Source organism: Nycticebus coucang, chromosome 3 (assembly GCF_027406575.1).
Source record: "Nycticebus coucang isolate mNycCou1 chromosome 3, mNycCou1.pri, whole genome shotgun sequence".
NCBI classification, from domain to species: domain Eukaryota; kingdom Metazoa; phylum Chordata; class Mammalia; order Primates; family Lorisidae; genus Nycticebus; species Nycticebus coucang.
The window spans coordinates 76,392,999-76,417,767 of record NC_069782.1 but is presented as its reverse complement, the minus strand read 5'-3'; the positions used below and the strand labels follow the sequence as shown (position 1 = coordinate 76,417,767).

The following is a 24,769-nucleotide window of genomic DNA, read 5'->3' as shown; positions in this document are numbered from 1 at the left end:
ATCAAGATGGCAGTCTAGAGACATCTTGCCACTTGTGGTGAGACCGGGGAAGGTAAACTTTGACCACTTCTAGCTGGAGGAATCTGCACAGAAACATCACTCTGGGGAATACAGTGAAGTAACAGATTTCAAGAGCCAACAAGGAGGTGTGTAGCTGAGGAAAACCAATGTAGGTGCTTGGGATGGGCAGAGGTTGGCAGGTTGGCCAGCTTCTCTGTGGAGGTCTAGGGATATGAAGGGGTTGTCCTGTAGTATTTTGATTTTGGATAGGCTGCTTGCTGGAGGAGCAAGTAGACTCAAAGAGAGTCCAGCATCCAGTGTTGAATGCCACTGAGGTGGTTCTCCCATTGGCTTGGCTGCTGGCAGGGTGCTGCCATGGTAGGAAGAAAGAGCACTCAGGAGGAACGGTTTGTGGGATTCTAGTGCACCAGCTCTGCTGCACCTGCTGATCTTTAGCAACTATCTTTTGAGTGAGCTCCTTGGCTCCTATACCCTGGGAGGGCCACTTTGTTGTCAGGGTAACTTGTCTCACTGGCTTCCTAGGAAGACCGGTGAGAGCTTTAGGATCCCAGTCCCATGGGGACTGAATGCTGACGAAGTGAACAGGCCTGGATGGAAGGCAAAGAAGTCAGGAAGAAAAGATCTGGTTTCCTTTGCAACTAGAGAGTGGCTTCTGACTCCCATCATATATAGTAAATCCAAGGTGTGTTCTCTGACTCCTAACACCACAGCACCACCTGGTGCCCAGTCAATATATGCTATATATGTGTATATATATGTGTACACATACAGAGAGAGAGAGAGAGAGATAGAAATAGTATTGTCTCTGGAATCCAAATGCCCCCAGACCACGAACAACTTAGAATCTGAATGAAAAATTTGAGGAAATTTTGCCTGAAATCCAAACACTGCTTTGGAATCTGAACAAGAAGCACAATGTTCATGTGTTTGTCCATACATTTCCCCAGTGCTGGGTCCACCCATACACTTTGTCATTCAGTTCCTTGTCAGAAGCTGTAGTGAAAGCATCTCTTGTGATTTTTGCTGTTAATTTTATGCTTTTGTAAATTTTTTATGTTTTTCTTTCATATAATAACAACTAAATGTATTTGCCATGGGTCCTAAAAGGTGTGGTCAGGAAAATAAGAGTAAGAGGAAAGCTGTTAGAGCTACAATTGAAGTTAAGAAAGATATTATTGCTAAACATGAAAGCAGTACATGTGTGGCTGATCTTGCTACTATGTGTGGGATGCCTAAGTTGACTACTTGTACGATTTTGAAAAATAAAGAAGCTGTCAAAGCAGCTGATGTGGCAAAAGCAGCTGATGTGGCAAAAGCAGCCTGGAGTAAGTGCCATTTGACCTACAGAAGCAGACCCTTCAGGATGATGGCAGATTTTTCAGCTAAAACTTTCCAAGGCAGAAGAGAATGGTCATTGACCTTTAGCCTTTTTAAACAAAACAATTTTCAACCTCTTGCTAAAATGAGTTTTAAAATTAATAGAGAAATCAAATCTTTTACTGATATACAAACATTGAGGAAATTTGCTATTACAAGACCAGCTCTGTAGGAAATACTTAGATCTATTCTCCACACTGAACATCACAGTGGACCACCAGCAAAGTAAATACCCAGAAAGTAAAGAACAAAACTTAGCTTCCACAATGGCACAAAGGATAAAGCTAAGTAATGGATCTTCACAAAATAAGATGAATAGAACTTCACCATACTTATCAATTCTCTTAATAAATTTTAATGGCTTTAATTCCCCCACTAAAGATGGACAGCTGGCCAATTTGAAAAAGAGTACAAGCTATACATATGTTGTCTCCAGGAAACAGCCAACCTGAAAGACAAGACAAGACTCATGGTCAAGAGTTGGAAAACAATATTTCAGGCAATTGGAAACGAGGAGAAAGAAGGGGTCACAGTCATATTTTCAGATAAAAGTGGATTTAAAAGCACTACCGTTAAGAAAGGCAAAGATGACTTTATACTGGTCAAGGGAAAAATACATCTAGAGAACAATTCAATTCTAAATATTTATGTGCCTGACTTAAATGCTCCCAGATTTATAAAACAGACATTGAGTGGTCTGAGCAATATGACATCCTATGACACAGTAATACTTGGGGACCTTAACCCCCTCTGACAGAGCTGGACATATTATCTAAATAGAACTAAACTAGATAAAAGGTACTTAAATGCAACCCTAGAACAAATGAACTTAATAGACATATACATCACATGCCATCCCAAAGCTGAGGAATATATGTTCTTCTCTTCAGCCCATGGAACATACTCCAAAACAGACTATATACTAGGTCAAAAATCAAACCTCAACAAAATTTGAAGAATTGATGTTATATCTTGTATCTTTTCAGACCAGCAGGCAATAAAGGTGGGAAAGAGGTTTAAAACAATATTTCAGGTAAATGGAAAACAGAGAAATAACAACAAAAATTTTCATCCCCACACAAAGGCTTGGAGATTCAACAACTTTGTGCTGAATAATAGCTGGGTTATGGAAGAGATAAAAGGGGGAAATTGTTAAATATCTCAAACATAACAACAGTGTGGCTACAAGTTACCTAAACCTGTGTAATACTGCAAAAGCCGGCCTAAGAGGAAAATTTCTTGCACTAGATGGCTACATCTGAAAAACAGAAGAAAGCACATCAACAGTCTAATGAATCACCATAAGGAAATGGAAAAGAAAGAGAAATTCAACCCCAAACCCAGCAGAAAAAAGGAAATAACCAAATAATTTCAAATAATCAGAAATAAATGAAATTGAAAGCAAACAAATCATTCAGAAAAATAACCAAAACAAAAAGTTGTTCTTCAAAAAGATAAATGAAATAAATCAAGAAGCCATTGGTCAGATTAACTAGAATCAGAAAAGTAAAATCTCTAATAACCTCAATCAGAATGAAAAAGATGAAATTAAAAACAGACACCAAGAGATACAAAAGTTCATCTCTGCTATTACAAGAAACTCTACTCCCAGACATTTGATAATATGGAGGAAATGGATCAATACCTGGAGTCACACCAACTCCCTACAATTAACCAGGAAGAAATAGATCTCTTGACCAGAACATCAAGCACTAAGATGGAAGAAATAATAAAATACCTTCCAAAACAGCAGCAGCAGCAACAACAACAGCCCTGGGGAAGTTGATTGCATGCCAGAATTCTATCAAACCTTTAAAAATAACCAAGTACTTATACTGCACAACCTATTCCTAAACATTTCTTCCGCACCACACTCTAGGAAGCAAGCATCACCCTGATACCAAAGTCAGGAAAGGACCTACCTAAAACAGAGAACTACAGACTAATTTCACTAATGAATATTGACACAAAAATACTCAATAAAATCTTAAACAATAGATTACAGCTACACATTAAAAAAATTATACATCTAAATCATCCCAGGCATGCAAGGCTGATTTAACATATGCAAATCCATAAATGTAATGCAGCATATCAACAGAAGCAAAAGCAAAGACCATATTATACTGTCAACAGGTGCAGAAAAGTTGTTTGATGAAGTCAGCATCCTTTCCTAACAAGAACAATTAAGAATATATTTCCTAAACTGATTGAAGCCATTGACAACAAACCCACAGCCAATATCATATGGAATAGGGTAAAACTGAAAGCTTTTTCACTAAGAACTGGAATTAGACAAGGATGTTCTGTATTACCATTACTATTTAACATAGTGTTGGAAGTTCTATCAAATACAATGAATCAAGAGAAGAATATTAAGGGCATCCAAATGGGGGCAGAGGAGGTTAAAGTCTCACTCTTTGCCAGTGATATGCACTTATAATTAAGAAACTCCAAATACTCAACCACAAAACTTCTGGAAGTGGTGAAGAAATACAATAATGTCTCAGGGTATAAAATCAATGTCCACAAATCAGTAGCCTTTGTATATATACCAATAAGAGCCAAGCCAAGAAGCTAATCAAAGATATAATTTCCTTCATAATAGCTTCAAAGAAAGTGAAATACCTAGGAATATATGCAACAAAAAAGATGAAGAACCTCTACGAAGAGAATTATGAAATTCTAAGAAAAGAAATAGCAGAAGACATCAACAAATGGAAGAATATACAATGATCCTGGATAGGAAGAATCAACATTGTTAAAATGTCTATACTACCCAATGCAATACCCATTAAAATAGCAATATCATACATTGAAGAACTGGAAAAAAATAGTCTTCATTTTGTATGGAACCAGAAAAAACCCCCATATAACCAAGGCAATGTTTAGTAATAAAAACAAGACTGAAGGCATCACTCTGTGAGACTTTAGGTTATATTACAAGTTCACAGTGATCAAAAGAGTATGGTATGGGAACAAAAATAGAGACATAGACATGTGTAACTGAATAGAAAAAAAAAGAAATGAAACCAGTCTTTTATAATCATTTGATCTTTGATAAACCAAACAAAAGCATATACTGGAGAAAAGCACCCCTATTCAATAAATGGGGCTGGGAGAACTGGACAATCACATGTGAAAGACTGAAACTGGACCCACACCTTTCACCACTTACAAGATTTGACTCAAGATGGATAGACTATTTAAGTCTAAGACATGAAACAATAAGAATCTTAGAAGGAAGTGTGAGAAAAATGCTTGAGGATGTCAGCCTGGAGAAAGATTTTATGAAGACTTCCCTGGCAGTTGCAACAACAAAAATAAACAAATGAGACTTAATTAAACTGAACAACTTTTGCACAGCTAAGGACATGATCTTTAAAGCAAATATACAATCTTTAGATTGGGAAGAGATATTTGCATATTTTGAATCTGCCAAAGGCTTAATAATGAGAATCGATAGAAAACTGAAATTAAACAACAAAAAAGAGCAAATAATCCCATCTATGTTTGGGCAGCAAGAGACATGAACAGAACTTTCTCTGAGGAAGATAGACGAATGGTGAACAAACATGAAGAAATGCTCATCATCCCTAATCATCAGAGAAATGCAAATCAAAACCACCCTGAGGTATTGCCTAACCCCAGTAAGATTAGCCCACATTACAAAGTCTCAGAGTTGTAGACACTTGTACGAGTGTGGAGAGAGAGGAACACTTTTACACTGTTGGTGGGACTGCAAACTAATACAGCCTCTTTGGGATGAAGTATGAAGAAGTCTCAAAGAATTCAAATTAGACCTCCCATTTGACCCCACAATCCCACTTCTAGGCATCTATGGAAGAAAAAAAAATTATTTCATTATGAAGCATTTGCACTAGAGTGTTTTTTGAGGGCCAATTTATGATCGTCAAGATGTGGAAACAACCAAATGCCCATCAACTCAGGAATGGATTAATAACCTGTGGTATATGTATACCATAGAATACTATTCAGCCATAGGAAAAGATGGAGTCTTTATATCTTTTTTGTTAACCTTCATGGAGTTGAAACACATTCTTCTTAGTAAAGTATTACAAGAATGGTAAGGCAACTAAAAATGTACTCGATTTTATTATGAAGCCAGTAGATGATCTAACACATGCCCACATAGGAGAGAAACTTAATTCTAGTCAAGTTGGGAAGAAGGGGAATGAGGGAGTGAGGATAGGAGATAGTGGTGAAGGGATATTGGTGTGCTCCCACTTAAAGGTTAGGGGTGTATGGCATACCTTTGGGTGTGGGATACAACTACAAGAGGGACTTTACCTAAAATATTCAAAAATTGTGACCTGTTGTTTGTACCCTCACAATACCCTGAAATAAAAAAAAAAATTATCTTATTTTACAAATAATGAAATTGAGACACAGAAGAGAAAAAGGAGATCACAGTCAGTGTAGAACTTCTAGGGGAACATAAGATTAAGTTTTTCAACTGCCTGAGAGGAAGGCCACATAGAATAGCAACATGAGCCAGAGAGGAGGACCTAAGTTCAACCCTGTCGAACTTTCCTTTCCTTAAAATGAAGATAACAATGGGACCTGCTTGTTCTTGTTCTTGTGAGAAACAAATGAGATAATGTATGTAAATTCACCTGTCATGGGATGTCCATACTACTTATGTATTCCTCAAAGTCAACCATAGTATTATAATCATTAGCATATTATTAAATACAGTGTGTTCAGTTTTCAGGATTATTGACATTTGCATAGCTATATAATTTTTTGTTGTTTTATATGCAATCGCTTTGTAAATAAAACATAACAGCAATCTTTTTTTTTTTTTTTGAGACAGAGCCTCAAGCTGTCACCCTGGGTAGAGTGCTATGGCATCACAGCTCCAACTCCTGGGCTCAAGCGATTCCCCTGCCTCTGCCTCCCAAGTAGCTGGGACTACAGGCACCTGCCACAAAGCCTGGCTATTATTATTATTATTTTTTTTGGTTGCAGCCATCATTGTTTGGCGGGCCCAGGCTGGATTCAAAACCGCCAGCTCAGGTGTATGTGGCTGGCGCCTTAGCTGCTTGAGCCATAGGCGCCGAGCCCATAACAGCAATCTTATTAATACCTCCTTTGAGCTGTTGTCATATGGCACACAAAAACATGCAACAAAAATAATGAATGCCACTGAAAAAGTCACTTCCATGTGTTGATATGAATGTAGCTGTGAGACACTGATATACCATCGCTATGCAACTTTACTGAGTTGTTTGTACAATGCTAGTAATGTAAGTGCTAGGTGGCAAGTTCTTGAACTTAATTGTTAGACCTCGTACAATGACAGCTCTGATGGTTATTTCAGAAAAAGAGTTCCAAAATTGCTTTGAAGGGTGAATGAAAAACTGGCATTGGTGCATACCTTCCCATGGTATTCAGGCGGAATACCTTGAAGGGCACTACAGAGATATCCAGCAGGGAGGTATGTAGCACTTTTTGTAGGATGAGTTCATGGGCTTAATTATCAAACCTTATATATCCAACATGACACTAAAGGTCTTTGCCAGGGAATGACATAAATAAAAGACATAAAATTTATTAAAATTGGAAAAATAAAACTGTCTTTAGAGTTTGGTAAATAGAAAATGCAAAAGAATCTTTAATTAAAATATTAGAAATAATAAACAAACCAGTATTTCTATATACCAGCAAAAACTAAGAAGATATTAAATTAAAATTTAAAACAATGTCATTTACAGTAACATCCACACACGTGAAATGCCTAGAAACATTTCTAATAAAATAGCTGTAAGAACTCTACATAAAACATTTAAATATGTTACAGAGAAAAATTAAATAAATGAGGTATGAATAAATGGAAGGACATACCATGTTCACTTATTGGTAAACTCTTTATTATTAAGTTATAAATTCTTTTCAGTATGATCTATAGTTTCAACACAATCTCAGCAAAATTGTTGGAGAGTTTTTGTCACAACTGGTAAGTGGGTTAAAAAGTACATATGGACATTCAAAGCACCTGAATTTTTCAAGGCAATATTGATTAAAAGAAGAACTAAGTTGGAGGACTTACTTTATCAGAAATAAAGACTTACTATAAAACTCTAGTGATTGTCAAAGTATGGCATTGGGAAGCAAATAAATAGAAAAATAAACCCATAAAATTCAATAGAGGAGTCAGAGACAGACACGTGCATACATTTTCATCTGATGTTTGAAAAAGTCTCTACCACAATTGAGTTGGGAAAGCAATAATTTTTTAAATAAATGGTGCTTGGTTAATTAGATATCCAAATGTAAAAAACCAACACGAGCCACACATTACATTATACATAAAAATTAATTTGATGTGTATCATAGATTAAATGTGAAAAGACAAGTATCATGAAGGAGGATATCTTTAAGACCGTGACTTACGAAAAAATTTCTTAAATGGGATATAAAAATAATTAACCAAAAACAAAGACTGATAATTTTTCCATAGTTAAAATCAAGACATCATTAGAACAGGGAAAAATAAGCCATGGACTGGGAAGTGGGGTGACCAACCATCCTGGATTGCCCAGGATTTTCCCACTTTTATTTTTTATTTTATTTTTTTCTTTTTTTTTGTAGAGACAGAGTCTCACTCTATGGCCCTCGGTAGAGTGCCGTGGCCTCACACAGCTCACAGCAACCTCCAACTCCTGGGCTTAAGCGATTCTCCTGCCTCAGCCTCCTGAGCAGCTGGGACTACAGGCACATTGCCACAATGCCTGGCTATTTTTTGGTTGCAGTTTGGCAGGGACCGTGGTTTGAACCTGCCACCCTCGGTATATGAGGCCGGCGCCCTACCGACTGAGCCACAGGCGCCGCCCCGGATTTTCCCACTTTTAAAACTGAAATTTCCATATCCTAGAAATCCCCTTTGTTTAAGGTATTCCAGAATGTCACTTGATCTGTTGGGAGAAGCTATTTAATGCTATATCTAGATATATCAAACAAAAGATTTATAGAGAATGCAGAAATAATTCTTAAAAACAATCATAAAAAGGGAGAAACCATAATTTTTTAGAAGGACCAAAGACTTTAAGAGACATTTCACAGATGAAAACACATGTGAGAGATGTAGGTTGCATGCTCCTTAGGAGAACCAATGCCTGATGATTTGAGTTTGTAGTTCCAGGAAAACAAACATACTGCAGGATGGCAAGTTGTATAATTATTTCATTATAGATTATAATGTAACAGAAATAAGAAATAAATAGAAATTTTGGCACCATAAAGGTAATGCACTTGAATTATCCCCAAACTATGCCCTCCCCCACTTCCCAGTCCATGCAAAAGTTGTCTTCCATGTAACTGGTTCCTTGAACCAAAAAGTTTGGGACAGCTGTCTTACAAGACGAAGTGACTATGAGACTATAGAGCAACTTGGATTCTCATGCATTATTGCTGAGAGTCTAGATCCTTTTGGAAACTATTTTGCAATTTTTCATAGCAAGTGTTAAGACCTATAGTAAATGGGACTAACACTGAACTTGTAAAGGCACAAATGCCCTTCACTGGAAGAATTAAAAATTGTGTTGGACTTCTACAATGGACTACTGCAAAGAAGTACGGAAAATAAATCACTGATAATGAAAGACTGGAGATTGATCTGAGAAACACATTGAGGAAAAAAAAGGCAAGAAAGAAACACATATTGTGTTCATTCAAAACAAGGAAAAGTAATTTTTGATGCTAGAAATTCAAATAATTGTTTCTCTTGGGGTGGGATATTGACTGGGAAGGGGCATAAAGAAATTTATGGTGAAATGGGACTGTGATAATTAGCTATAGGCTGTGGTTATCATATTGCTCAGTGACACGGTAATTAAAATACACTTCTACTGAAGTTTCCATTCTCAGCAATGAACAATTAACAGTCCTCTGGGAATCTGTTGTGATTTTTAGTTCTGTTCCATTTTCCATGCTCCTCTAATGAAGTCTAAGTAGTCCAGGGTTTGTTGTTTTGGACCCTGTGTGTCCTCATTGGTATGATAAATAACCCCGTGGTAAATCAATCCTCAGGGCATTTACATGTATTTCCATTTATGACTGCAATGATGCCCATCTACTCAGACAGGTGAAGAGCAAGTTGATGGGAAAGTGAGTGACAGGTTCTATGAGCAAGGAAATTTGATCTTTGTTGCCTCTTTTACCTGAGTCTCTTTTGGGATGAATCACCGTCAACTGCATTTGATGTTCATTAGAGACTGTGTCAAAATGTTCCATGGAATAAATATGAATTTGCTCAGGAATTCTAAGAGTCACACCAGCAAATGCTAGTGCAGATTTGGGGCATCCTGATGGTCTAGAACATACAGTCAGATCGTATAAGGGAAAGCTCTGACTTTAGCCCTACAGGGTTTGGAAATCTCTGTCTTTCTTGTAAATAATTAGCCTTAATTATTTCCCATTGGTTTAGGACACAAGTCATTCATGGACTTTTTTATAAGTCAAAGATAGTTGCATCTCAAGAGTGTTTTTTTTGTGTGTGTGTGGTTTTTTTTTTCCATTAGCCCAGGAGAACGATCCTGGTTTTTTGGAAGAAAAAGGAGCTACATGATCACAGAAGCTGTTTCCTATGGGCTACTTCTTGGTAAGTACTTAACCATGGAAATGCTTTGGAGTCTAATGGGTCAAATATTTCAACCAGAGCCTGTTATGTTCAAGCCAGTATAGTGGATCATGTATAGTTAAAGCAATAGGTATGGCCAAATCCAAGATCTAAATGAAGTGCCATTTAATTATGCTGTCTGATTCAGTAGAGCACTTCTAACAGAACCCCTTCCCCAAAGATACGGTATTAGTTCATGTGGCTTCTGGCTGGGTATTGCTTACTAACACAGTTGATATTCCTCTAGTGATTGCAATGGGCAAGAGTGACTCCAACCACACCAGAATCTTCCAGTGTAACAATATTACAAAATGAAAGAAAAAGTTTAACAATGATTTATGACTAATACCAGAAGGAAGCACATTCTGCTATTTGGATACAAGGAGAGAAATCCCGACTCCCCATTATATGTTTATCCATTGAGTCAGAAAACAAAGTCATGTAACTATTATTCCCCCATGTTTAGACATGATTTCTTTTAAATCAAGGGTCTGGATGGTTCTGGATATTATGAGAATGAGCTTTCCTGCTCACTGGGGGGTCTTGAGCAAAGAATTCAGGCTAAATGAACTTCAGGAAATTAAAGGGTTGAAAGAAGGTAATAGAAACGTAATTTTTTCATGCTTTCTACTTTCAGAGGGCTAAAGGCAGTATAGGAGTGCTTTATAGAATCATGTCAAAGCAGAAATATCGAAACCTATGCTGTGACCCCATGAAGGAATATTTTCTGTGGGATGACAGCTGTTATTATAATCGGTTAGTGTTATTATTATGATTTTATTTTGTAGTTTAACTTTTATGGAGTATTATTCAATGATATTATTTTCCACAACATAAAAGTGCATAACAATATTTTTCTCGAAAGCAATAGGTTTGGCCAAAGCAAGCAAACCAACCAACCAACCTTCAATTTAACAGAGGTACAAAATCAAGTAATTTTAAGTGAAATATTTAAATACAGTAAATGATTCTTCATTCAGAATAGTAACTGCAAGCAAAGAGTGTTTTCTTTTTTTTAAATAGTGACCACGAATTAAATGCCTCATTCTTCAAAGAAGATCAAAGAGGGTTGCTGAGAGAAAGAGAAATAGAAATCATTATCAAGAGGAGGAATAAGATATCTGTCCAGGAGTTCATTCTGTGTCAGACTCGAGAGATGGAAAAGATTGTGTTGAAAAGTCAAAGTTACAACTGTCTTTCAATTTCTGCAACTTTGTTAATTACTCATGCAAGAAAACTCACCATTTGAAAGGAGAAATACCTTAATTTTGAAAGACTAGACGTTCAACTCAAGGCATGTCATTGCAGGATCGTATTTTCTTTTTTTTTTTCTTTTATTATTATTATTTTTTTTGTAGAGACAGAGTCTCACTGTACTGCCCTCGGTAGAGTGCCGTGGCGTCACATGGCTCACAGCAACCTCTAACTCTTGGGCTTAGAGCGATTCTCTTGCCTCAGCCTCCCAAGCAGCTGAGACTACAGGCACCCGCCACAACGCCCGGCTATTTTTTTGTTGCAGTTTGGCCGGGGCTGGGTTTGAACCCGCCACCCTCGGCATATGGGGCCAGCACCCTACTCACTGAGCCACAGGCGCCACCAGGATTGTATTTTCTAAGGCAAAGCCTTCTGTGTTACATTGTCTATCATTGCACTGGAGATCCAAGCACAGAGTGTGTAGAGTTAACTAACTAAAGGAGTAGGATGTCTTCAGAAATACTCCAGTATAAATGGCAGAGATTTGATCTTCTGGCAAGAGCTTGTATCCGAGCATTTAGCTGAATATTTATTAAAGAAGTGTTCCAATCAAAACGTTCTGAAGTTCAAGTGGATTGTTTCTGGGTTTAGTACATGGCAATTGAAGCATAGTTACTACAGAATAAGCCACCTCTCAACATTCCTGAAATGGTTCCCTAATTGATAAATGTGGTTCACTGTCACTCTCCAGATAGAGAACATTTGCTAATGCTATAATTTTCTGCTACAATTGAAGAATTAAAATATTAATCATCTTCAAAATAAACAAAATGGAGTTGGAATAGCAAATGGGGAAATTACGTTACTCATGTAGTCAGCTAATATTTGAAGTTTATTTTATAAAAGGTACAACACTTTAAGGGATTATCTTCCTCTCAGATCCATGTTAGCCATTTCATTACATTTTCAATTTAGGTAATTTTAACAGTAGCAGTAGTGGTTTTTTTGTTGCACATCTTACTATATGTAGAAGCAACCTCTGGCTCATTTAAAGTTATGTGGGTCAAGTAGGACAACAGGACCAAAAATTTGAACAATATATGATCTAATTTGAGACCATTAGCTTGTAAGCAAAATCAGTATGTAGTTAAAGAAAAAGTAGCATATGGCAAATGATTGCCACACTGGTGTCTGGAAACTGCCAAGGTGTCTCAACACTATAGTTACATGTCCTGGCCATGGCAGCTGGACTACTAGAAAGTAGTTATATGCATAAAAATGGCAACTTGGTCGCTGGATACATGATATACATTCTTGCCATATTAATTTAACTCAGAATGATGAGTTATCTTTTCCTTTCAAAACGAAATATGAACATTTAACACAGCTACATATGATTATGAATATTCAGATATGAAAGTTCAAGTTTGTTCTACAGGCAGACTTCTGACAAGCTGGGACTTCTTTTGTTTGTTTATTTAAATAGCATTATTACAGCAGCAAAAAACTCCTGGAAGCTTTTCTCTACAACCGTAATCTGTGGATTCCATAATGTTATCATGGATTTAAGCTTTGAAGCCTCAAAATATCACAACTGGATTAGCATAGTTTTCAGATTTGGAAAAGCTGCCTGATTAATAATATGCCACAGTAGAATGATGTTTAGATTTGAATTCATCCGTGAAACATTCAGATCAAAGCTAAAGGTATAAATGTGAAATGCTAATGACAAGCCTGGGAAGGTAATTTGTGAAAATCTTCATTTATAAGATTGATCTAACTTTGTATATTAGGTCAATGTACTGTATATAGTTGGTATTAAAAATTGTAACCTACTTCATTTAAATGTTACATTTTGAGGTTTAATCAAAACGAACATTTCACAAATGCACCTTTAAGACCTAATAAGGGTTACTAGTCTAGACATGTAAATGGTTTCTTGGCACTCATAATGCAAATAAAAGGTAATCTGGAGATATGAACTCCATTGCTCTATAAGCATTACATTTAGATTATGTGGCATTTTATATTGAGCAAATAAAATATAATATTTAAACTTAGAAAATGATTTTCATTCACAGTAGTAACTACAAGCAAACAGTGTTTTCTTTTTTTAAATAGTGGCCATCAATTAAATTTCTTATTCTCCAATTATGCTATTAGATAATAGATAATCTGCCTAAAGGATCAGAGAGCGTTGACAACCAACAGAGAAATGGAAACAATGTTAAAGAGGAGGAATGAGACAGCAGTCCAGGAGTTCATTCTGGAGGGGTTTCCTGCTGTCCAGCACCTGGGAAACGTCCTGTTCCTGGTGCACCTGCTGGCGTACCTGGCCTCCCTCACAGGAAACACCCTCATCATCTCCATCACCTGGGCCGACCATCGCATCCACACACCAATGTACATTTTACTCAGCAATTTCTCCTTCTGTGAATGCTGTTTAATTACTACGGTTATTCCTAAATTGCTGGTCATCTTTCTTTTAGGAAGGCAAACAATTCCCTTTCCTGCTTGTCTCACACAAGCCTTTTCTTCCTTATTTGTTGGGGCAACACTTTTCTTTCTCATGGCTGCCATGTCCTTGGATCGATACCTGGCCATTTGCAGGCCTCTACACTACCCGACCATCATGAATCTGAGGGTTTGTTTCTTTCTGGTTTCCTTCTGCTATGCTTTGTCCTTCATCACCATCACTGGTCTGATCATCAAGGTTTCCCAGCTGTCCTTCTGTGGCCCCAATGTCATCCCTCATTTCTTCTGTGATCTTGGCTCCTTAATTCATCTCTCTTGTTCTGAAACCAGATCTATTGAAATGTTGGCCTTTGGCCTCACTTCCTTTATCCTGTTTTCATCCTTCCTTATAACCATTATTGCATATAGCAACATAGTAGGCACTATCCTGAGGCTCCCGTCAGCCAAGGAGAGGCAGAAAGCTTTCTCCACTTGCTCCTCCCACCTCCTTGTCCTCTCTCTGATGTATGGCAGCTGTGTCTTCATATACGTGAAACCAAACCAAACAGACAGACTGGACTCCAACAGAGAGGCTGCTCTCGTGAACACGGTGGTGACTCCACTGCTGAACCCAGTCATCTACACTCTGCGGAACAAGCAGGTTCATCAGGTTCTGAGGGATGCTGTGTCTAGAGCAAAACTGCAGAAATAGGATTGTAAGTCTGTGGAGAGTAAACAGATCTCCTTGGTCAACTAATTCACTTACCCACCATAGTGGAAATCTTCTCCATGAAGTCTCCATAGAAATGATCTAGATTATGCTAATATTCACCTACATGGGTATTATCTTATTTTGCAGTTCAATGCCTTTCACTATTTGATAATTCAAATTAGCTCTCTATACTATGATAAAATTATCTTTCTTGATATCAACTCATTAGTTTTGAATGAATTTTATTAAAGCAACATTTATGGAGATCCTAATATACAGAAATCAAATAATATGAAGTGGTTCATCTAAGAATAAAAAAGTTGCAATCATATTCGATAACTGTTCATGATATATTCTAATGCTTGAACTTTGTGACACCTAAGAATACATAGGAACTCCTTAGCCAGGTGTTGTGGTGGGCACCTGTAGTCCCAGCTACTTGGGAGGCTGAGGCAAGAGAATCACCTGAGCCCAGGATTTGGAGGTTGCTGTGAGCTGTGTGATGCCACAGCACTCTACCAAGGGTGATAGTGAGACTCTGTCTCTAAATAAAAAAAAGAAGAAAGAAAAGAAAAGAAAAAGAATACATAGGAACTCCTTTATTATCACTTTATTTATTCAAGGCAATATTTGAAAATTCTATAAAGTCATAATAGCCTTATAAATGTTAATGGTAATTCACTAATGTTTCTGTTTTTGCAAATGAATCAGCAGTACACTTAGTAAGTGTACTCTTTGAAGTACACTTCAAAGGGTCTCCTTTTGAATCATTGGTTTAGCGATACTAAGAGCTTTGTATACCCCCAGGTTGTCAAGATGGGAACTTTAATGTATTGTCTTCCACTGTATCAAATATTACTGATAAAGGCATTATTGATAAGATAATAACAATCTAGGTGAATATTAGCATAATCTAGAACTATAAACAAAATGAAAAATTTTTAAATTTTTGCTTTTTCCCTCTGTAATTGCTGTTGCCAAGTGCTAAACCTAATAACTTGCAGATAGGTAGAGAGTCTCAGTATCAAATTCTCTCCTCCTGTGCAACAGATGTCTTTCCTAATGTGCCTTTGAGTGTAAAACGCAGTGTCTTCTGAGTTAAACTGAATTTGGGTTAACATTCTATGCAGCAAAAGTGTCTTTACTAGTTTATTGAACAAGTTCCTACCATCCAAAGGCAATAGCACTAGAGGGAAGTATGTTCCTATTACTCTCAATCCCCCCATCTGTATGGAGCGGTTTGACTTTTAGTGTGTCTGATTCAAGTGTCCTTGTGTGCTTGACGATTAATTGTATTTAAGGAATAATCTGATCAGAAAGATCTTAGAACTTCAAAGAGTGTTGAGTGTTTTATATTTTATGTCTTGGAACAGCTTGACTGTAGGCTGTTCAGGGGATTGTGGTCTGCCGAGGGCAGCTGTGTCCCTGTCTCTCCTATCTCCAAAAAAGGAGTTAAGGAGACAACTTCTAACGTCATCTAAAGACAGGGAACTCCAAGTATGCTGACAACATGCACCTCATCCCTGAATGTCAGAGCTCTGCTCTGCATTCTAGTAACCCAGAATTCAGCTGGAAGAAGTGACCATAAAAACCCATAGGGATGGGGTGGTGCCTGTGGCTCAAAGGGGTAGGACACCAGCCCCATATGCCGGAGGTGGCAGGCTCAAACCCGGCCCCGGCCCAAAACTGCAAAAAACAAAAAACAAACAACCCCCCCCCAAACCCCAAAACCCATAGGGATGAACAAGCACTAAGAGCAAGATGGAATTTTGAGTCTACTCCTTAGCACGTAACCCAGTGAACAAAGCTTGACTCCCAGGGGGTGGGGTTTCTTTCACATAGTCTGAAAAAAAAAAAAAAAGATACACTCTCTTACAAAGAAATTAAACTATTTATTTTGGGGCAATTGTAGATTCACATGCTGTTTTAAGCAAGCAATGATATGGAGAGATCCCACATCCCCTTTATCCAGTTTCCTGCCATGTTAACCTCTTGCAAAATAAAATATAATATCACAGCCAGAATGCTGAGACCCATTTTTTAAAATAGTGGCCATCAATTAAGTTCCTCATTCTTCGATGATAGTATTATCTGCCCAAAGGATCCGAGAGAGTTGACGACCAACAGAGAATTGGAAGAAAAAAAATAATGTCGTTATAAAGACATTTGCACTAGATTGCTTATTGCAACTCAATTTGCAATTGCCAAGATGTGGAAACAACCTAAATGCCAATCAACTCAGGAATGAATTAATAACCTGTGGTGTATGTATAACATGGAGTACTATTCAGCCATAAAAAAGATGGAGACTTTACATCTTTTTTATTAACCTGCATGGAGTTGAAACACATTCTTCTTAGTAAAGTATCATAAGAATGGAAAAGCAAGTATCCAATGTACTCAATTTTATTATAAAGCCAATAGATCAGTGGTTCTCAACCTTCCTAATGCTGTGGTCCTTTAATACAGTGCCTGTGGGTCGTGACCCACAGGTTGAGAACTGCTTTAATAGATGATCTCACACACGCCCACATGGGAGAAAAACTTAATTCTCTTCAAGTTTGGGGGAGGAAGAATGAGGGAGTTGGGAGAGGAACTCCTGCAATAGATGATCTCACACACACCCACATGGGAGAAAAACTTAATTATCTTCAAGTGTCGGGGAGAAAGAATGAGGGAGTTGGGAGTGGTCAGGGGATGTTAGTGTGCTCCCACTTAACGGGCACAAGGTTAGGGGTGTATGGCACACCTTTGGGTGTGGAACACAACTACAAGAGGGACTCTACGTAAAAACTTCAAAAATTGTGACCTGGTTGTACCCTCACAATACCCTGAAATAATAAAAAAAATTATCCCCATGTTACAAATAATGAACTTGAGATACAGAAAAAAGAAGAAATAACAATGAGTGTGGAAGGTCTAGGAAAGCACAAGATTAAGTTATTCAACTGCCTAAGAGGAAGCCCACATAGGATAGCAATGTGAGCCAGAGAGTTGGTGACTGAATCAGCAGGACCTGAGTTCAACCCTGACTCTATGGCTTGAGAGCTGTGTCATTTCTCCAGTTGACCTTTGTGAACCTCACTTTCACTATCCTTAAAATGAAGATATCAATGGGACCTACCTGTTCTTGTTCTTGTGAGAATTAAATGAGATAAAGCACACAAACTCACTTGTCATGGGATGTCCATGTTACCTGTGTGTTCCTCAAAGTCAACCATAACATTATAATCATTAGCTTTTTATTAAATGTAGTGTGTTCAGCAGATGGGTTTCTTTACATCTGCATAATGACATTTTATTATTTTACATGCAATCAATTTGTAAATAAAACATAACAGCAATCTTATCAATATTTCCTTTGAGCCTTTGTCAGATCGCACACAAAAAAAGCAACGACAATATTGAATGCCACTCAAAAAGACACTTCCATGTGTCAGTGTGAACATAGGTGTAAGACACTGACTTACCAAGGTGATAAAACATTATCAAGATGTTTGTACGGTGCTGCTAACGTAAGCGCATGGTGGCAAGTTGAACTTAATTATCAGACCTTGTGCAATGACAGCTCTGATGGTTATTCCAGAAAATGAGCTCCAAAATTGCTTTGAAGGGTGGACTAGGCACTGGCATTGGTGCATACTTTTCCAAGAGGAGTACTTTGAAGGTGACTATAGTAATATCCAGCAATGAGGTACGTAGCACTTTTTGTAGGATGAGTTCATGAGCTTAATTGTCAGTCCTTATATATCCAACATGATACTAGAGGTCTTACCCAGGGCAATGACATAAGGAAAAGACAGAAAATCGATTGAAGTTGGAAAAATGAAACTGTCTTTAGAGTTTGGTAAATAGAAAATGTAAAAGAATCTATATTCATAATATTAGAAATAATAAATTGAACAAGTGCACTGAATATGAGTCAATATTCAAAAACCAGTTATATTTCTAAATACCAGCAAAATCTAAGAGAATATTAAATTAACAATTGAAACAATGTCATTTATAATAACATCTATACATGAGAATTACCTAGGAACATTTCTAATAAAAATATATAAGGACTGTACATGGGAAACTTAAGTATGTTACAGAGAAAAATTAAATAAACAAGATATGAGTAAAAGGAAATACACATCATGTTCATTTCTTGGTAAACTATTCTTAAGTTATAAATTCTCTTCAGTATCACCTATAGTTACAATACAATCTCTGTAAAAATAGTTGGAGAATTTTTGTCACAATTGGAAAGTGGGTTAAAAAGTATATATGAACATTTATAACACCTAAATTACTCAAGGAAATATTGATTAAAAGAAGAACAGAGTTGGAGGACTTATCAGAAATAAAGATGTAACACTCTAGTGATTATGAAAATATGAAATTGGTATGCAAATAAATAGAAAAATAAACTCACAAAATTGAACAGAGGGGTCAGAAACAGACACACACATAAATTTTCAACAGAGGTATGGAAAAGTCTCCACCACAATTGAGTTGGAAAAGCAATACATTTTTAAATAAATGGTGATTGGTTAATTAGAGATCCAAATGGAAAAAAACCCACATGAACCACCGATCATACTGTACATACAAATTATAAGATAATTAGAAGAGGGACTTTACCTAATAAATGCAATCAACATAACCTGGTTAAAAATAAAAAAGGAAAGACAAAAAAGAAAAAGAAAAAAAATTAATTTGATACATATCATAGACCTAAATATGAAAAGACAAGTTTCATGAAGGAAACACAGGAGAATATCTTTAAGACTGATAAATTTTCCTTAGTTAAAATGAACAATTTCTATCCATTAAAAGACATCATCAAAATAGTGAAAAGCAAGGCATGGCCTAGGAAGTGGGGTGACCAACCATCCTGGATTGTCCAGGACTCTCACACTATATTGCAAGCGTACATGTCAAATATATTAATAGTAGAGTACAGTAGGTCTAAACACAACAATTAAATAAGAGAGGTGAATGATATGTTAACTAGTTTGATGTGAACATTCCAAATTGCATATAAAATCAGCACATTGTACCCCATAAATACAGTAATATACACAGTTATGATCAAACAAAAATAAATAAGTAAATAAATTAATATAAAGGATATTAACACCCAAACTTAATTTGTACATTAAAAAAATAAAACTGGAAGTTCCATATCCTAGAAATCTTCTTAGTCGCAGGCATGCCAGGATGTCATTCAATCTATTGGGAGAGTTATTTGATACTATATCTATATATATCCAACAAAAGATTTGTATAGAGAATGCAGAAAGAACTCCTAAAAACAATGATAAAAAGAGAGAAACCATATTTTTAAAAAGGCCCAAAGACTTTAATAGACATTTCACAAATGAAAGCATGTGTGAGGGATCTAGGTTGTCTGTTCCTTAGGAGAATCTAATGCCTGATGATCTGAGCTTGTAGTGAGGCTGTGATGATAGCACTGGGAACTTCTAGTTGCAGGAAAACAAGCTCAAGGCTCCCATTGATTCTGCAGTATGCAAGTTGTATAATTATTTCATTATATATTACAATGTAATAGTAATAGAAATAATGAAATAAATAGAAATTTTGGCACCATAAAGGTAATGCACTTGAATCATCCCCAAACCAAGCCCCCTCCACTTCCCAGTCCATGGAAAAGTTGCCTTTTGGCTCAGCATCCATAGCACAGTGGTTACTGTGCCAGCCACATACTCTGAGGATGGCAGGTTCCAATCCAGCCTGGGCCAGCCAAACAACAATGACAACTATAACAAAAAAATAGCTGGGCGTTGTGGTGGGCGCCTGTAGTTCCAGCTACTTGGGAGACTGAGGCAAGAGAATTGCTTATGCCCAAGAGTTTGAGGTTGCTGTGAGCTGTGACCCCACGCACTCTACCAAGGTCAACATAGTGAAACTCTGTCTCAAAAAGAAAAAAAAAAAAAAGAAAAAGAAAAGCTGTCTTCCATCTAACTGGTCCCTTGTACCAAAAGGTTTGGGACAGCTGTCTTATAAGACCAAGTGACGTTGAGAGTATGGAGCTACTAGGATTCTCAAGCATTGCTGCTGAGAGCCTAGATAGAAGTTTGGAAACTATTCTGCAGTTTTTGGAGCAAGTGTTAAGACCTATCCTATAATTTATAGGATTGACACTGAACTGGAAAAGGTACAAATGCCTTTCACTGAAAGAATTAAAAACTGTGTTGGAGGTCTACAATGGACTACTGCAAAGAAGTATGAAAAATAAATCACAGAGGGCAGCGCTTGTGGCTCAAGGAGTAGGGTGCTGGCCCCATATACGAGTGGTGGTAGATTCAAGCCCAGCCCCAACCAAAACTGCAAAAAAATAGAAATTAAAATAATAAAATAAAATAAATCACTGATACACAAAAGACCATAGAGGAATCACAGAAACACATTTGGGGGGGGGGGAAGGTGTAAAATAAACACATATTGTGTTCTGTTCAAAACAAGGAAAAGTAATTTTTGATGTTAGAAATTTAAATAATTGTTTCTCTTGGGGTGGGATATTGACTGGCAAGAGGCACAAGGAAATCATAGCGAAATGGGAATGTGAGTAGTGGTTATCATATCACTCAGTGACAAGGTAATTATAATACACTTCTACTGAAGTTTCCATTCTCAGCAATGAACAATTAACAGTCCCCTGGGAATCTGTTGTGATTTTTAGTTCTGTTCCATTTTTCATGCTCCTCTAATGAAGTCTAAGTAGTCCAGGGTTTGTTGTTTTGGACCTTGTGTGTCCTCATTGGTTTGATAAATAACCCTGTGGTAAGTCGATCCTCAGGGCATTTACATGTATTTTCATTTATGACTGCAATGATGCCCATCTACTCAGACAGTTGAAGAGCAGCTAGTTGATGGGAAAGTGAGTGACAGGGTCTATAAGCAAGGAAATTTGACCTTTGTTGCCTCTTTTAACAGAGTGTCTTTTGGGATGAACAAACAACCAATTGCATTTGATGTTATGAGGCACTGTGTCAAAATGTCCCACAGAATAAACATGAATATGCTCAGGAATTCTAAAAGTCCCAGCAGCAAACACTAGAGCAGATTTGGGGCATAGTGATGGTCTAGGACTTATCATCCAGATCAGCATAAGGGAAACCTCTGACTATTAGCCCACCAGGGTTTGGAAATCTGTCCTTCTTGAAAATAATTAGCTTCAACAACTTCCTATTGCTTTACGACATATGGACCTTTTTATAGGACAAATATAGGTGCATCTCAATTAAGAGTGTTCTTTTTTCTTTCTCTTCTCCATTATCCCAGGAGAATGATCCTGGTTTGTTAGAAGAAAAAGGAGGCACATGATCAAAGTAGCTGTTTCCTATGAGCTACTTCTTGGTGAGTACTTAACCATGGAAATGATCTGGAGTCTAATGGGTCAAATATTTCGACCAGATACTCATTATATTAAAGCCAGTATGGTGGATCATGTATCGTTAAAGCAATATGTTTGTCCAAATCCAAGATCTAAATGAAGTACCATTTATTTATGCTGCCTAATTCACTATAGCATTTCTAACAGAAGCTCAGACCCCTTCCCAAAGATATAGTATCAGTTCATGTGGTTTCTGACTAGGCATTGTCTTATTAAAACAGTTAATATTCCTCTAGTGATTGCAATGGGCATCCAGGTGTGATTCTAAAAGCACCAGAATCTTCCAGTGTAACAATATTCCCACAAAGAAAGGGAATGTTTAAGGATGATTTATGACTAAATGCAGAAGGAAGCACTGCCATTCTGCTAATTTGATACAAGGAGAGGGATCCCGACTCCCCACTGTATGTTTATATTTATTATTTCCCCATATTTAGACATGATTTTTAAAAAATCCATGGGCTGGGTAGTTATGGATACTATAATAATGAGTTTTCCTGCTCACTGAGAGTCTTGAGCAAAGAATTCAGGCTAAATGGACTTCAGAAAATTAAAGGGTTGAAAGATTGTAACAGAAACAGAATTTATTCATGCTTTTTATTTTCAGAGGGCTAACGGCAGTATAAGAGTGCTTTATAGAATCATGTCAAACCAGAAACATACAAGTTTATTCTGTGACTCCATGAAAGAATATTTTCTGTGGAATGACAACTTTTATTGTTAATCATTAGTTTTATTATCCTTGTCTACAAAAGTTAATGATTTCATTTTTTATTGTTTACCTTATATGGAGTATTATTCTAAGAGATAATTTTCCAGAGAACTTTAAGGTGCACAACAAATTTATTCTCAAAAACAAAGCCAAAAGAATAAATCTTAAATTTTTACAATTTAACAACAGTAAAAATTCAAATAGTTTTTTTTTTTTTTTTTTTTTTTTAGAGACAGAGTTTCACTTTATCACCCTCGGTAGAGTGCCATGGCATCACAGCTCACAGCAACCTCCAACTCCTGGGTTTAGGTGATTCTCTTGCCTCAGCCTCTCAAGTAGCTGGGACTACAGGTGCCTGCCACAACGCCTGGCTATTTTTTTGTTGCAATTTGGCCGGGGCTGGGTTTGAACCCACCACCCTCAGTATATGGTGCCGGCACCCTACTCACTGAGCCACAGGTGACGCCCAAATTCAAATAGTTTTAAATGAAGTATTTAAGCATGGAAAATGATTCCTCATTCAGATGGCAACTGAAAGCAAATAGCGTTTTATTTTTTTAAATAGTGGCCATCAATTAAATTCCTCATTCTTTAATGATAGTATTATCTGCCTAAAGGATCAGAGAGAGTTGACGACCAACAGAGAAATGGAAACAATAATAAAGGGGAGGAATGAGACAGCAGTCCAGGAGTTCATTCTGGAGGGGTTTCCTGCTGTCCAGCACCTGGGAAACGTCCTGTTCCTGGTGCACCTGCTGGCGTACCTGGCCTCCCTCACAGGAAACACCCTCATCATCTCCATCACCTGGGCCGATCATCGTCTCCACACACCAATGTACATTTTACTCAGCAATTTCTCCTTCTGTGAATGTGGTTTTATAACCACAGTTATTCCTAAATTGCTGGTCATCTTTCTTTTAGGAAGGCAAACAATTCCCTTTCCTGCTTGTCTCACACAAGCCTTTTCTCTTTTATTTCTGGGGGCAACACTTTTCTTTCTCATGGCTGCCATGTCCTTGGATCGATATCTGGCCATTTGCAGGCCTCTACACTACCCGACCATCATGAATCTGAGGGTTTGTTTCTTTCTGGTTTCCTTCTGCTATGCTTTGTCCTTCATCACCATCATTGGTCTGGTCATCGAGGTTTCCCAGCTGTCCTTCTGTGGCCCCAATGTCATCCCTCATTTCTTCTGTGATCTTGGCTCCTTAATTCATCTCTCCTGTTCTGAAACCAGATCCATTGAAATGTTGGCCTTTGGCCTCATTTCCTTTATCCTGTTTTCATTCTTCATTATAACTGTCATTGTGTATAGCAACATAGTAGTCACAATCCTGCATCTTCCATCAGCCAAGGAGCGGCAGAAAGCTTTCTCCACCTGCTCCTCCCACCTCCTTGTCCTCTCTCTGATGTATGGCAGCTGTGTCTTCATATATGTGAAACCAAACCAGACAGACAGACTGGACTCCAACAGAGAGGCTGCTCTTGTGAATACGGTGGTGACTCCACTGTTGAACCCAGTCATCTACACTCTGCGGAACAAGCAGGTTCATCAGGCTCTGAGGGATGCTCTATCTAGACTGAAACTGCAGAAATAGGATAATAAATAGATCTCCTTGGTCATCTAATTCACTTTCTCACCATGGTGGAAATCTTCTCCATGAAGTCTCCATAGAAGGTGATCTAGATTATACTAATATTCAGCTACATCGATGTTATCTTATTTTGCAGTTCAATGCCTTTCACTATTTGATAATTCAAATTAGTTCTCTGTATTGTGATAAAATTATCTTCTTTGATTTCAACTCATTAGTCTTGTATGGATTAAATTCAAACAACAGTTATGAGGCCCTAATATATAGAAATCAAATAATATGAAGTGTTCAAGCTAAGAATATTAAAGTTGCTAATGATATTTAATATTGTTCATGATATATTCTTTTCCTTGAACCTTCCAACCCCTAAGAATAGATAGTAACCACTTTATTAGTCAAAGCAATACTTGAAAATTCCATAAAGTCCTAAAATGGTATTTAATGAAAGTTAGTGCCAAGTCACTAATTTTTTATGTAAATAACTCAGCAGTACACTTACTAAGTTCTTTCTTTGAATGTTTTGGTTTAGAGATATAAATAGCTTTGTGTACCTTCAGGTTGTCAAGGTGTCCTCTTTCACTTTAATTTCTTTTAGCTGTGTTAAATATTATTGATAAAGGTATTTTTAATCCTTTCCTGAGCCATAAACAAAATGAAAAAC

The 24,769-nt window shown here is 37.2% G+C and overlaps 2 protein-coding genes and 1 pseudogene across 2 annotated transcripts; all 3 read left to right on the top strand.

Moving 5' to 3' along the window:
• Nucleotides 1-1,114: 1,114 nt before the first annotated feature.
• On the top strand, nucleotides 1,115-11,957 carry LOC128581033 (cyclin-G1-like; annotated as a pseudogene).
• A 1,491-nt stretch (nucleotides 11,958-13,448) lies between these two features.
• On the top strand, nucleotides 13,449-14,399 carry LOC128580460 (olfactory receptor 6C74-like). Its single transcript, XM_053582304.1, has one exon. It carries the CDS (start codon nucleotides 13,449-13,451, stop codon nucleotides 14,397-14,399), a length of 951 nt encoding a protein of 316 aa, XP_053438279.1.
• An 8,761-nt stretch (nucleotides 14,400-23,160) lies between these two features.
• On the top strand, nucleotides 23,161-24,111 carry LOC128580459 (olfactory receptor 6C2-like). Its single transcript, XM_053582303.1, has one exon. The coding sequence runs from the start codon at nucleotides 23,161-23,163 to the stop codon at nucleotides 24,109-24,111; it is 951 nt and encodes a 316-aa protein (XP_053438278.1).
• The last annotated feature ends 658 nt before the right edge of the window (nucleotides 24,112-24,769 follow it).